We start from the raw sequence: 14,938 nt of genomic DNA, 5'->3' as shown, positions 1-14,938 counted from the left end.
CTTGATTGGCGGCGGTGTTGCTAGGGGGGGTAAGTCCCGCCCCGCTTGGGCTGAGCCGGAGAGAGGAAGCAACTCTGTCCAACCGCCCTCACCGCCCCCCTCCCTCCCTCCCTCCCGCCCTCCTCCTCCGGTCTGTCTATCTGTCTGGTAGGCGGCTCCGCCAAGTCTGCTCCGCGCTGTCGCGGGACCTGGAAGGTGAGCGCGGAGCAGCAGGTCGAAGCTGAGCCCCGGACCCCCCCCGGAGACAGAACAGGCGGCTGTCAAGAGCTGTAAGAAGGAGGTTGGGCGGTCGGGGGGGGGGGAGGGAAATGGTCCCCCCTCCCCACCTGGGTGGGGAGACATAGCATTGGGTTGCATGGAGAAAGGGGTGGCTAAGATGGGGGGTGTTGGGAAATGGCGGGTCAGGGGGCGCAGGAAATTCTGCCGAGGGAGAAAGAACCCCTGAGATTTGGAAGCGCGAGTAGACTACTAAAGGGGGGGGGCTAGGAAGGAGGTGTGTTGGGGGGCACAGTTGGGGCTCCTCGTTAAGGCGAAGCCATTGTGGAGCATAAATGTTGTATCTGATGAAGAAAAATCTGCACAGGGAAATGTGGGAACCTCTAAAGAGCCACTGAGAAAGAGTTTGGCACTGTAGTAGCGTAAAATTCACCGAAGAACAAAAAAACATGTTCCTGGTGAGGTATCATAATGGAGCATTTATTGGTGGGTCCAGTTCTGGAAACGTTTGCATGAGGTCCTTGCCCGCTGACTGGTTTGATGATTCAGGTGCTAGGGTCCTATGCGTATAGTACTAATGCATGGAGTAAGCCCTGTTGAGCGTAGTTGAATTACTTCAAAGTAAACAGTAACATGCCTAAATTTGAGCTATAAAGCTATAATCCAATATACACTTCTCTGGGAGTTAAGGTGTGGGGAACTTAGTGGGGCTTCTGCACTATGTATACAGTGGTACCTCGGGTTACATACGCTTCAGGTTACATATGCTTCAGGTTATAGACTCCACTAACCCAGAAATAGTGCTTCAGGTTAAGAACTTTGCTTCAGGTTGAGAACAGAAATCGTGCTCTGGCGGCGCGGCGGCAGCAGGAGGCCCCATTAGCTAAAGTGGTGCTTCAGGTTAAGAACAGATTCAGGTTAAGAACAGACCTCTGGAACGAATTAAGTACTTAACCTGAGGTACCACTGTACTATATTTTGCCTCCTGAGAGCTCAGGGTAGTATTTGTTCTTGCACAGTCTCTGTGATTATAGTTTTGGATTATAGTTAGTCTGGATTATAGTTTTTTCCCCAGGGCAGCTTTCAGTTTTATTGATGTCCACTTAGTTTTGGCTTATCTTGGAGACTTCAGTACTATTATAGTTCCAGGCTTTTCACAGTCGTTAAGGCATTGTCTGGCCTAGACTCTGTGCATTTTGTTTTAATCTAGTTCCAATAACAATATTGATAATAGGAAAATATGTGAATTGTATTTTACCTGAAAAGCTGATTCTTTCACTAACCCTTTCATAGTATTTACCAGCTGGTGCGAAGAGGACCATAATCTTTTAAATTTCAAAATTATGGCTATTATTACAGACGAACACTCTAATGAATCTGGTGACAGCTCACATTTTGACCCAAGATTATGCCCAGGGACGCGGACTTATAAAAAATATTGGGGGGGCCCGGGAAAGCTCATGAATAATAAATAAGCTCATGAATATGCAAATAAAGTGGCGCCGCCTCCTCGTGAGCGAATAGGGGAGAGCGTGCTGCGCCTATTAACCAGCTCCAAAGGAAATTGGGTGGAGCTTTTGCTCGGGAGGGAGGGCAGGAGGCATGCAGCCCGCCCCTCCCTGTGCATTTTGGGCTGGGGGAGGGGCGGCGATGGCGCTCTGCTGGAGGGGCGCCGGAGATTATTGGGGGGGCGGAGCCCCCCCAAACGAATTTTTGAGGGGGCTCGGGCCCCCTCAAGCCCCATGGAGTCGGCGCCTATGATTATGCCATGAAATAATATCTCCAGCCCCTCATGCTTTAGAAATAGAAATCTCACATATGGATTCTCATGAATCCATACTATTTTTACAGCTGGATCTGTAAAACCCACCATTTATTATAGTTCACTCCAATACTGGCAGGCTGTACAATTAAAGAAACCCTCTCTCTCACATGCACACATGTAAATCTAGCATTTTATGACAAAGCTGTGGCACAAAAATGCAGGTCCAGGGCATGGTTGCACGTCTGAGACAAGATTGCTCTTTGGCTTAAATTCAGACTCTTCACACCTGCACTGTCCCATCCATCATCAAGGCATAACTGAGAGTACAGCATAAGAAATAGTTCACCTAATGCTCTATATTACAGCAGCATCATTCTGGAAAATGTAGTTTAAGACATAGATCCAAGTGATTTCTACTAGAATAACAAAAATACACTGCCTCATCATAGCTCGCAGATTGCAATGGTAAAAAAAAGCATAAATTCAATATATTGTGGCATTCCGATGGTGCAAAACAAAAAACCAACAACAATAATAAGGAATGGATAAGAGATTCTCAGTTTTTATAGGTACTTATCCTATAACTAGGGACGCGGGTGGCACTGTGGGTAAAAGCCTCAGCGCCTAGGGCTTGCCGATCGAAAGGTTGGCGGTTCGAATCCCCGTGGCGGGGTGCGCTCCCGTTGTTCGGTCCCAGCGCCTGCCAACCTAGCAGTTCAAAAGCACCCCCGGGTGCAAGTAGATAAATAGGGACCGCTTACTAGCGGGAAGGTAAACGGCGTTTCCGTGTGCTGCGCTGGCTCGCCAGATGCAGCTTGTCACGCTGGCCACGTGACCCGGAAGTGTCTCCGGACAGCACTGGCCCCCGGCCTCTTGAGTGAGATGGGCGCACAACCCTAGAGTCTGTCAAGACTGGCCCGTACGGGCAGGGGTACCTTTACCTTTACCTTATCCTATAACTGCTGCCCAGTTGCAACTCATATCAGTATCCACCATCAAAAAACAAATACCTTTATACCCAGCTTTGTGGTATCATTATAGCACAAACACCTTGATCACACATGGTTCAGCCACAGAATATGTGGACTAAATTCATACAGCAAACAACAGTTTGCCCTTGCTGTTAAGTAACCACAAGCTCCCTCAAATATCCATGAGTTGGGACAGGGCTTTCAAATCAGAAAATATGGCTTCCAGGCACACATGAGGAGGAACTGTTCCACAAATGTGCACTTGCTAAATCTGGGAATGGATGTCTCAGATAAGAATAATGAGGACATTCTATGACATTTGCTTTAACCCAGCAACCAGTGACTAGACTGTAGTCCCTCATTAGATAAAGTTCTCCTACCATTTGCAGCTTTTTCTTTTTTCAGTTCACCATTCTTATTGCATCTGGGCTATTATGTCTGCACAAAATCGCACCCACCAGATTAATTCATATAGAGTAATTTCCCAGTTTTGTACTCACACAGATTAAAATTCTCACTCCACTCATAAGCAGACATTGAAAGAGGTGAAATAATTTTAGGTAGCCACTGTAATTATGACAACATGATGTAGATGCATTGTTAATCTGTGTTAAGTGACCTTGAGTGACCACATTTAGGGCATGCACAGGCAACTGATGAAGTGATCTACTGAGTACTTCTTCTGAGCTCTTCTGGCAAATGAGCAAGAGAGATTGAAAAAGCTCATGTGCGGCAGAGGATAGGGCATGATGCTAGGATAATTCCTTCTGACTTGGGGCAGGTCGCCACTGCTCTTCATAAATTTCTTTTAACCAACCGCAAAACCATGCATGTGTTGCCAGCATCAGTTGGAAATTGTCCATCTGTTGTGATTTTAAGTTTAGCCATAAAGGTAAGCAGCAGTGCTTCTCTTCTTACATGGTGAAGCTGTGGGCATCACTCTCCCCGCCCCCATGTTGTTCAATTCACATATGAAGTTGCTGTTCTATATTGATGGGTGTACACATGTGCTTCTTCTGGGGGAGAGAGAATTTGTGTCCATTGGGATTCATGCAGCTAGGTAATGGTGTGGAACATCCACTTCATAAGGGAAGTATCTGTCCATGGTAGCTAAGGGGCACCATACTGAATGAACTAGGGCTCAGAATTAGAGCAATGTGCTGAAAGTCTGAGTGTATACCAGATATTACCATACAAGTGATTATTGATATTGGGGAAAGCACTCCTTTAGGTACTTGAGTCCCAACCCACATCTGCCTTGGTATGCTAGTACTAACACCTTGGATTGGTGGTACATGGTGCCATTGAACTGACCAACCTGGCAGCCAAATTCTGCACTAGCTTCAGCCTCCAGCATCCCATATTACAGCAGTGCATTGCTGTAGTCCAGACATGAGGGCCCCAAAGCATAGGCAACTGAGACCAGGCTATCGTGGGCCAGGGATGACTTGAGCTTGCAAACTGGCCTAAGCTGGTCTTAAACACTCTTAGCCACAGACAGATTCCAGTGACAGATTTGAATGCAGGAGTACTGTATTTCCAGACTACAAATCTACAAATATCTTCAAGGGGAATGCGACCCTGCCCAGAGCCAGGTTTCCAGACACAGGAACTGCTCACCTACAGCACCTCTCAGTTTTGGGACTCCCACCTAGCCCATCACTTCTTTCAGATACCAGTTCAGCACCTTCGTAGTCTTCCCTGATTCAGATGAAATGGAGAGATGGAACTGTATGTCACCAACATAATGTCTCTGGATAACAGCTCCTAGCAGTTTCATATGTTGAATAGTGAGACATAATGGACTCTTGGCTTAAAAGCTATATTGCTGAGAAAGTTATTTACGATTACTTGCTTTCTAGTAAGGACCCTACAGGTAAGAGCAGGACCATCCCATTACAGTGCCTCCCTCGAGTTTCTCTAGGACACCATGATCAATGATGTCAAAAGCTACAAAGATATCAGAGCTAAGTATTCCAGGAATTGTAGAGTGGAATCTTTTCAGTGTGCAAGAAATTGAGTTAAGTGATAGAAATACTCTATTGAGGTGATTTCAGGATTTACAAATTTTGCAAGGTAAATCATGCATAAGAAGGATAGTAGATTATCATTGTGCAAGCACTGCGCTGGCTACCAGTGAACCACTGGCATCCAGGGTGTTAGTATTAGCATACAGAGCATATAAATGGGACCCAAGTTCCTAAGAGAGCACCTTCCCTAATATAAACCATCTAGGTCCCTAGAATTGGCTGGTGAGGTCTTGGTGGTAATGCTCTCACCAGGAGCTGCCCAGTTGAGGTTAACCGGTGATAGGGCCTTTTCAGTGGTGGTTCCCTGTTTAAGGTAAAGGTAAAGGACCCCTGGACGGTTAAATCCAGTCAAAGGGTTACGGCGCTCATCTTGCTTTCAGCCCAAGGGAGCTGGTGTTTGTCTACAGACAGCTTTCCGGGTCATGTGGCCAGCATGACTAAACCGCTTCTGGTGCAACTGAACACTGACGGAAACCAGAACGCACGGAAAAGCCATTTACCTTCCCGCCACAGTGGTACTTATTTGTCTGCTTGCACTAGCGTGCTTTCGAACTGCTAGGTTGGCAGGAGGTTCCCTGTTTGTGGAATGCCCACTCTAGTGAGGTGCATCTGTCTCCATTACTTTTAACTTTCAGAAGGAATTTTAAACCATCCCTCTTTACCCAGGCATTTAGTGACTAAAGAGTACTGGATGAAATACTGTTTTTAATTGAAATTTGCTTTTAGATGTTTTCAGTTGTAATAGTTTTTGGAATGTTTTGACAGTGTTGTTTTTGAATTGTGGATGTGTTTGCCACCCTGGGCTCCTTCTGGAGAAAAGCTGGGATAGAAATTAATTAATTAATTAATCAATCAGTAATTTGGCAATATGATGGTGAGAGACAGCTTTATGAATTTTTTTAGGATGTGAGAAGGAGTGAATTATGTATCTACAAATGTAAGTTTGGGGCAGGAGCAGATCCTAGAGTATATCTTAAATTTGTAGTTGCCTTGTGAATCTCATGATGTCCTTATATACATAAGATAATCCTAGATTTGAGAACCTGAGATAGGGAAGCCTCCCCCTCCCCATTAGCTGAATGCAAGTGACTGTAAAAGTGCATTTGGAGTTTGTTAAAATAGATCGTCTGCATAAGTTTTGGAAAGATTTATTAGTAAGTGGTTTCTTTCAAAGACAGGGTAAGTAAGTAGTGCTGTTGAGCAGAGGTTGGAACAGACCCCCCATTTCAGCTTGAATCCACTTTTATTCTTCTAAGAAAAATCATTATTGAAACAACAACTGAATATTCCAATTTGCTCCTTCTGTGTAGCAAGTAGAATTTCCCCAGCTACCACTGCCGGACTTCACAATGGCCTCTTCTTATACTTGATAGAATTCAACCACTAGGTGTCACCCTTTACCATTCAAAGAGGGATACAGCTTCTTTGCCTGATAAGCTTGTGATTTGTCAGTTCATTTTGCTTGTTAGTTTGTTACCAATGAGCAATATCAGTTCATCCCATCTGCTCAAAATAATATATTGCTTCTTCAGTTCAAGAAAATAAGTGATTTTTAAAAATAAATATAAAAAATTGTGACAATTCTACCCCCATTTTCTGGCTCATTCAACATTTACTCTTATTAAACATTTTCTGGTTGTGGGGATGGGGCGTGGAATAGCAAGAGAACCAAGACTGGGAGACTACTCTAAGGTAGCTTACCTTACTTTTCCATAGTTAACGGGAGGACAATTTTTACTTTCAGATCAATCCTTCTTTACTCAGTAAAGTAAGACCTATTGCATCCATTGGAGCTTATTTCCAGGTAAGTGTATGTAGGGTTGCAGCTGAGTAACTAGGATTTCCTTCTGCATATACCTGCATCAAATTGTACTGGCTGTGATAACATAAATCCAAAATGCAAGTTGTATAATTGATCATAATTGGGAATTTTGCAATATTCATTTAGTAATTGTTCATACTGGAAGAATGTGTTTCTGCTTAGCAGCAGTACTGCTTTTCTGAAATCATAGCAAAAATCAGGTTGGGTTTTCAGAGCACTGTAGGAATGTCCCTAAATACTGAAAATGTCTACCTAGTTTATGGTGCTGTGAGTTGAATTCTAATCCATCTGAATGGGCTGGATGTTATACTTTGATTCTGCCCACTATCACCATGCTTTAAGGCATTTCTGCATTTCCGTCCCTTAAGACTCAGAACCAAAATAAAAATGGGGAGAGATAGTGAATGCAGGAATAAACCACAAAGAAAAGCGCCAAAAATATTCCATTGTTGTCTGAGGTGTTTTGGAAACAAGAAGTTCAATCATCAGGGCAATCTACAAATATATAAAAACATATATCTAAGTAATATTTTGAAACTAAATCTATTTAGTTTTATCTGAATAAATCTTTTTTCCACTCAGTTTTGCACTGGAACAAGCAGTGAGGCTATATACTTCACTGTTAATATTACCTTAATATATCTGACATTTACCTGTATAAAATCAAGCACTATTTGTATTATGTACAAACCATTTATCATAAAAATAATAAGATCTGGTTGAAGCGCACATGTTTGCCATGAAGGTGGTTATTGTTGGTATTCCACATTTCAGCTGGGAAGATTCTTAGGATGGTATATTCAAATATACAAATCAATGCAACAACCATAAGGCCAGCAATGTAAAAAAAATAAAAATAAAATTGAACTGCGACCATAAGTGTTAGAGTTACCTAAAAGTGTCATGCTGGTGGAAGTAAAATGCTATGCAAGCCATTTCATTCAAATGTTTTAAAGTACTGTGACGTGCCCTTTTCTTTCTCAACTGCAGATGGAAGCAGGAGTTGGATTTAAGCTTCTTCAGTTAGTTTAGGTTCCCAGTTATAATTCTGTGAAAGTTAGCCTCTCCGTAACAAACCTGAGCCGTGTGTGGAACTGGAGCACCTGATAGAGCAGTGATAACACCATGGAAGTACGTTTTTCACTGGGAATTGCAGCTGATGTTCATAACTTTAGCTACAAATAATGGAAGTATGCATCATATTCATGGACAAGATAGCTGCAAATTACTGTACATTGCAGTAATGTTTGTTCCAAAAAAATATAATTTATATGCTTTTAATTTATATGCTACATCTCCCAAGCCTATTTAAAAAAAAAATCATGTAAACTCTATTTTAACAAGAACCTTGGGCCAGTCATCAGTGCCAGGGGCCAACATGTGACTTACACATGTCTGTCTCTAACATAAACATAGGGCAGTATCCAGCTAAATAGGCCCTTTAGTGCAAGACTTCTGGCTGTGCAATGTAATTTCTCTGCCCTCTCCTCTTCCTGTTCACCCTATAATTCTGCTCCGGAGGGTTGGAAAACCTGAAACAGATTTAGGAGGAGCACAGGGAGAGGAGACTGTGGGAAGTTCTGTTGTGTAGCTAAAAGTCGGTGCGCTAGTGGAACTATTTAGATGCATACAGCCCATTTTCTTTAAAACAACCTTCCCATAATAATTTTGCTGTTGTTCACAAATGTCACAGCATGGTATAATCATTTTGTACAGAGTACAACATTTTTGCCTGCAGTCAACTAGTAGAGAAATCGGCATTTGTATCTCTTGGTGTAGGAACGTTTTGGTGACTGAACATTCTGGTATTCAGCTATACCCAAGTAAACAAATCCCGCTGTTTACTGGAGACTGCACAGAGTGAACATAAATGTAATACTCTTTCTTGTTTTTTGTTTGTTTTAAGATCAGTTTACTGAAGACTGCAATGGAACGATTTGACGTGAAGCCACCTCCCTCCCGGAGCCGTTCTAAAACCGCTTTGTATGTGACTCCTCAGGATCGCGTTACTGAATTTGGCAGCGAACTGTATGAAGACGGGGGGAAACTGTACTGCACGTTCTGCAATGTGGTCCTGAATCATGTTCGCAAGTCGGCCATCAATGACCATCTCAAATCCAAAACGCACACCAAACGCAAGGGGGAGTTTGAGGAGCAAACGGTCAGGAAGAAACCGCGAACTCTGACTGCCTCTTTGCAGTGCAACAGCGCAGCCCCGACAGAGAAGCCCGGTGTCGTCCAGGACTTTGTAAAAATGTTTCTGGAAGCTAGCATTCCCCTCGAGAAGGCTGATCACCCAGCTGTGCGAGCTTTCCTCTCTCGCCACGTGAAGAATGGGAACTCCATACCCAAGGCAGACCAGCTAAGAAAAACCTACTTGCCTGATGGGTATTCACACCAGCTTCTCAAGTCTGAAGACCACTGAGTGGAGGAGGCCACTTGGTTCTAAGTGTGGAGTATTAACAGTTGCATAGCAGTGACGTGGTTTATTTTTATATTCATGCACATGCAATGTTACGTAATGGTTTTTGTATTGTAAAATGACAATCTATTGCAAAACGCAACGGTGTGCAACAAATTGTTGGTGACTCTAGTATTACAAGAGTTTGGATCTAAAATGTTGTTGAGCTCCTTGAGAAAGGGGGTGGGAATGGGGGGAAATGGCAGAAAGGTGCCATGTTGCTGAGTTTGTACAGTCCAGTGCTAAATCATTATTGTAGAAAAATTCCTTTGCTCGCTTTTCATCCTCCTGAATTACCTGATAATTGCAAATGATCAAATTAGGCATGGTCAAACTCAATAGTCTAATTTCTGGCTTTAACATGTATTCATATATGCCCAATATGCGTGCCCCATATTTTCAGCATAAATTTATCTCCAGCATAGCTATACTTAGGGATGCCAAAGCAATCCTGCAGGCTTGATTTCCAATGCTATTGTTTCCATTTTTCTGGTTTGCGCTATTATCCTGAACCCACTTTCTGTCTCATTTTATGTGATTTACATTCTGTTGGATGCAGAAGTTTTAACTGGTGGCTGGATGTGCAAACTCTTGCATAGCTGTTGAGGGTTGAAAGGATGTAGATGCGCATCCCATTGAAAGCCAAGGGTAGCATCTACTGTTGGATGCTCATTCTGCTGAGCATCCCTTTTGGGTACACAGTCCTGAAAGCAAGAGTATATGACATACTCCACAGAATTAAAGGAGCAATTTCCCCACCTCCCTAAATATACTACAGATCAGAGGAAAGCTGCAGGACTGTAAGAGTAAAGTTACGCAGTTAGCTGCCTATAGATGGCAGTGTTTTGCAAATAATGGATATAAAGAGAAGTTGTCTAATGTGCATTTCCATTGCTCCCTGTTTAATTTCAAAGCTGGCTCAAATAGGTGGTTGGGTGTGTGTGTTTTAATCTACGTTAATATCTCATGTTTTTGAACTTTGCACAGTTTAGAATTCCTAGAGTTACTGATACCTTTTGCTTCACTGTCTGTTGTCTTTTTCTTTATGAAATGTTTTCCAAGGAGCAAAGCATTATTAGGAATTTGTAATTCATGACTAAAATATTTCTTCATGCATTAGCTAACAGCAATTCCTGATCCTACCACAGTTAAGCACTTTTGGTTCCCATTGATTAGAATGGGAGAGTTTACCATAACTGTCTTTTCTATTGATTGAGTTTTTAAATGCATAACTTTTAAAAGCATCATGCCCCAGACATTTTACTTTTTCTTGGTGGAATTGCAAAGGAAGCAAAGTAGCTTCTTATTTCTGGCCTGTTTTTTTTATTATTATTATTATTAATTAACATCCAAAGCCCAAATCAAATAGAAAAGAATGGGAAACTTCACCATAGACATCTGGTTGGAGTCAGATGATGGGTCCATTTCTTTCCCCACACTTTCCCCTCTTTTCTTGGACTAAAACAGATAAGAGAGCAGAAAAAGCAGTTTAAGGAACATGCAGATTCACTGGAAGGTTTTGACGCAGTCACACAGGCAATATTGCATTGAAAAGTTGCATAGAGTTTGAGGAAGCGGGTGATCATCAAGGTAGACCCATTGAAATCAATGGACCCAAGTTACTCTAGTAGGTATATACTCTTTATGTTGGAGATTATCCAAAATCTGTAATGCCACAGTATATTTCATATTTAATCCATTTTTTTGCTCTCATATTTGTATGAAATTGCATAGGTGGCATCTGTTATAGGTTTCCATATATTTGGGGAGGAGCTTCTGTGTGTCCCCCACCCCACCTTCCTTTTCCCTTTTCTGTTTTTTTCCTGCCACTGCAGTTGTTGCCAAAGTACTCTGATTTTTTGTTTAAAAAATCCAATAGAACCCCATGTATTGCTCCTAATGTTACATCTGTAGCATGGAGGAAAATATTGGGGTTTTCTTTCTTGGGCTGAACCTAATCAGCCCTAAGCTTAATTAACTCGTAGCTGAACAAAGGATCACAGCCTTAATATTCAGTTCCAGAATGAAAAACAGTTACTGGCACACAGAATGTGTGTTCCAGTATAGACTTCCTGCACAATAGTTCTCAAGTGCAGAGATGCAGTACTCCAGTGCAGCATTAAAAAAGAAATGTGTTACTCTATTGGACTGGGTGACACTGGTGCATCAGTTTCATAGGCAGGCCATTGTCAAGGTTTAAGATTAGATCAGCTTTCTTACCTATGAAGAAAGCTCATAATAATGAATTGGGAGTAGAAAAATGCCCTGTTTGGGTCCATAGCAAATATTCTGTGGAAAATTTATCTCATTTAGTTTCAGATACCTTATATTTTTTTTAAAATAAACATTGAACAGTAATCTACCTTTGTCAGAGAGGAATGCTGGAGCAAGTGGGTAGTTCCCTACAAAAAAAACCCAACCTGTTTTTATTTTATTTTATTTTGCTTATCTACTAATTCTAGTGAATTGGAATGCTGTGGCATCAATATATGTGTACTTCCCTGTCATCTTCAACTACAAGCTTCCTTTATATGATGTCAGAAAGGGAGTAGGTGCCCATTGCGCATGGCAGTGGGAAATGCATATGTTGTACTCCTGGGATATTTGTATTGCTTTGGTTCTTCTATTTGTAGAGCAGCCTCATCACTCACAAGGAAATGTCAGCAAAGAGCGGGGGAGGCGGTATGTGTGCATTTGCACACTTTCTTTTCACCCTTTCAATTAATGTGCAGAGTGGTGATCCATGAATCGCCTTGTGCTTCTGAAACTTACACATCTCACCACAAAATACATTAACTACCCCTGTCCTAACTTGGTTCCCTCAAGATGTTGTTGGGTTCCAACTCCCACCAACCCTCAATGGTTTAAGGTTCAGAGATTATGGGAGTTGTAGTCCACCAACATTTGGTTGGCTACCGTTCAGTTAAACAGTTCTTGTTTGGCCCATTATGTTTTAAGTGAAAAGGCCGTGCGTAAGTGTGCTATGTAGAAGAATGGAAGCTGCACCATGATGCCATTAACCCAGATGACTGGTACAAATCATGGAAACAAGTAACATTAGATTCCTTTTCTTTAGGATATTAAATCACTATTTTGACCGTACCAATGAGAAGAATTGCTGAAAGCCAGACTTCTGTAAGCATAAAATGGGTAGTTTACCTTTGCGCACATTATTTTCGTGTCATTTGTGCATGTAAAAATTAGAACTGAAATAAGTAACTAGTAGCAACCTAGCCAAAGGAATATAACAATGTTTTACAGATTGGTCTGAGTAGTTGCCTAAACATGATTTGGCTTTTGAATAGCTATTGAAAGCCACAGTCCTGTACATGCGTACTTCAACATAAGTCATGTTGAATTCATGGGACTTGCTTCCAAGTATAGGATTTGGCTGCTCATATGTTCTCAATTGACATAGAGCAGAAACTTCAAATACATCAATTTTTGTTGTTCTAGACTCCATTGAACACAAGACTTCTACTTTTGTGAGACAGAAATGTTTCAAACTTTCTTAATTCTAAAATGAGTATCTGGTTGAGAAAGAGCATACATTTACTGAAGCATCCTTCACAATCAGATGTTAACGTTGTACAAACCATCCAGATTGGGTTGGGGATGAAGGACGCCGCTAATAATGGGTTGGATCCAAGCCGAAAGCTCAATCCTATGCATGTCTACTCAGAAGTGAGTCCCATTGGGCTTACTCTCAAGTAAGTGTGCATTAGAGAACAACCTAAATTAGTTGCATTTAGTTCCTGTTGAGGTTAATGGAACTTAAGTCATGATTAACTTTTCACACTTAACTCAGTGGAGCAATATATTGAGTAGAAATGCATTGGACTGCCCTGTAAGTTTGAATACAAACCAAGGTGTTACTGTTCTTCATATACTTGTCAAGACATACCTAATTGTCTTTTGAAAACTGGCTCCCACCAAATTTCCAAACCTGCATTTTTATGAAGTTAAAAGTTCAGGTTTTTATATTGATTGTTATAATGGAACTAACCTGTCCAGTTTACAAGAGATGGCAAAAATAGTTTCTGCCAACTAGGATATGTTCTTACGCTACTCAAAAATCCCTAACTCCCTAAGGGTTTTTTTAAATAAATAAAAAATAGTCTATTACAACCATGCAAAGATAGATAGTGACGTAGTTAAACTGATTTTGTGTCTCCATTATAACTTTTTTTCCTTGAGTGAAATAAGGAACAAAATAACAGTGTGCTAACCATTACCATTTATTTATAGATATATATTGTATGGATAATCTTGCTATCCCTTTTTACTGTTCCATCTTTGAATTTGCTGCTAGGATATTTTTTGTTTGCTTATGCATGTTGAATATTCATTGTCTTTATGTTTTTAAAGTTCTGTGTTAACTTTACAAAATAAAGAGTTTTAAAACAATGGCAGCAAGGTCATATTTGAACAGCAAAAGATACATAGCAGAACTGCCAGATAGAGAGGTGGCACTGACTACTTTTAGTTTCCCCCTTTCTGTTATTTCTTTTGGCAAAATAGAGCAATCCAGGCCGCCATGCTACCTGGGGTTTGGGTGCAGCTGAGATGTCCCTCTTCCTAGCCCTTCCTAGCTCTGCTAGCCTCTACTGACAGGGGGCCCCCAATGTGCCTACCCAAACAACAGGCAGATGTTACCACTAACAGCCCACTCGCAGAAAGCCTTGACGTGTTTTGGGGAAGCAGGCCTGGCCTGGCCCAGATCCACTAGATTCTCCTGAGATCTTGCCACCCTCACGTCAAGACATTGGAGAGAATCTAATCCTCTTTGCTGCACCAGCCTGGCTGCTAGCAGAGCAAAGGGGTGTTTTTGCTTGCCACTCCACATTCCACCCAGGTTGGTGTGAGCACTGGGAGTGTCGAGTTGGCACTCCATGATGCCCTGCTTAGAGTTTAGGATTGGACCTAAAAATGTGTCAATGTGTTATATTGTAGCATAATCATTATCTAAAATAAAGGCTTTGCTTCCTTATTTGAAAAGAGTCATTTCAGTCAGTGATAAGGAGCCTGTGGGACTTCAAATGTGGGACTCCAGTTTGCACCCTCCTTGATTGTTGGCCGTATTGGCTAGGACTGATAGGAGTTAAGAAACCAACAATGTCTGCAGGGCTCCACATTGGGGAAAGCCTGTTTTATCCAAATACCCAGGAGAAGAAAACACCTGGATAAAAATCGGGGCTCGGGTTTCTCATTCCTGGCGGTTCCAGAATAATTTATTTCTTGTACAGCGCGATGGACTAATGTAAAGGTGTAGCTATTTTGACGACATTATGACAGCACTGCTGGCCTATGAAATAATTTTATCCTTTTGACAACAAAAATTCTGGAATGTCACCTTTAACTGAAAGCAAGTGGATCTGTCTGGAGACAAACACAATTAGAAATAAGAGCAGCAGATAAAATCACAACAGTCTCAATAGCAGCAAGAAGGACCAAAACCAGTCCAAGGTAACTAAGCTCTCATAAAAGCCTGCTGAAATAGGAGAGTTTTCAAATGGCACCAAAGATTCATCAGAGCTGGTGCCAATTGTATGCCAAGGGGGAGGGCATTTCATAGTTGGGATACCTTTGCAGAATAAGCCCACGGGTTATCAGATGTCTCTTGCATGTGAGACAATGATAAGCTAAGTGAGCAAACTTCTAAAATAACAAATA

General features: G+C 41.8%; 1 protein-coding gene across 7 annotated transcripts; it reads left to right on the top strand.

The window, feature by feature from the left end:
• Positions 1–86: 86 nt before the first annotated feature.
• On the top strand, positions 87–13,672 carry CGGBP1 (CGG triplet repeat binding protein 1). 7 transcript variants are annotated; one of them, XM_028726770.2, is made up of 4 exons: positions 105–269; positions 6,727–6,786; positions 7,795–7,935; positions 8,711–13,672. In XM_028726770.2, the coding sequence occupies exons 3-4, from the start codon at positions 7,930–7,932 to the stop codon at positions 9,227–9,229; spliced, it is 525 nt and encodes a 174-aa protein (XP_028582603.1). In that variant the 5' UTR covers positions 105–269; positions 6,727–6,786; positions 7,795–7,929; the 3' UTR covers positions 9,230–13,672. The 7 variants fall into 7 exon arrangements, with proteins under 7 accessions (XP_077783349.1, XP_028582607.1, XP_028582606.1 ...); XM_028726771.2 differs by having other exon boundaries at positions 177–195; XM_028726774.2 differs by lacking the exon at positions 7,795–7,935 and having other exon boundaries at positions 104–269.
• The last annotated feature ends 1,266 nt before the right edge of the window (positions 13,673–14,938 follow it).

The sequence above is a fragment of the Podarcis muralis genome, chromosome 4, assembly GCF_964188315.1.
Source record: "Podarcis muralis chromosome 4, rPodMur119.hap1.1, whole genome shotgun sequence".
Lineage (NCBI taxonomy): Eukaryota > Metazoa > Chordata > Lepidosauria > Squamata > Lacertidae > Podarcis > Podarcis muralis.
Note: the sequence above shows the minus strand (reverse complement) of the source record. Positions and strands in the feature narration are given on the sequence as shown.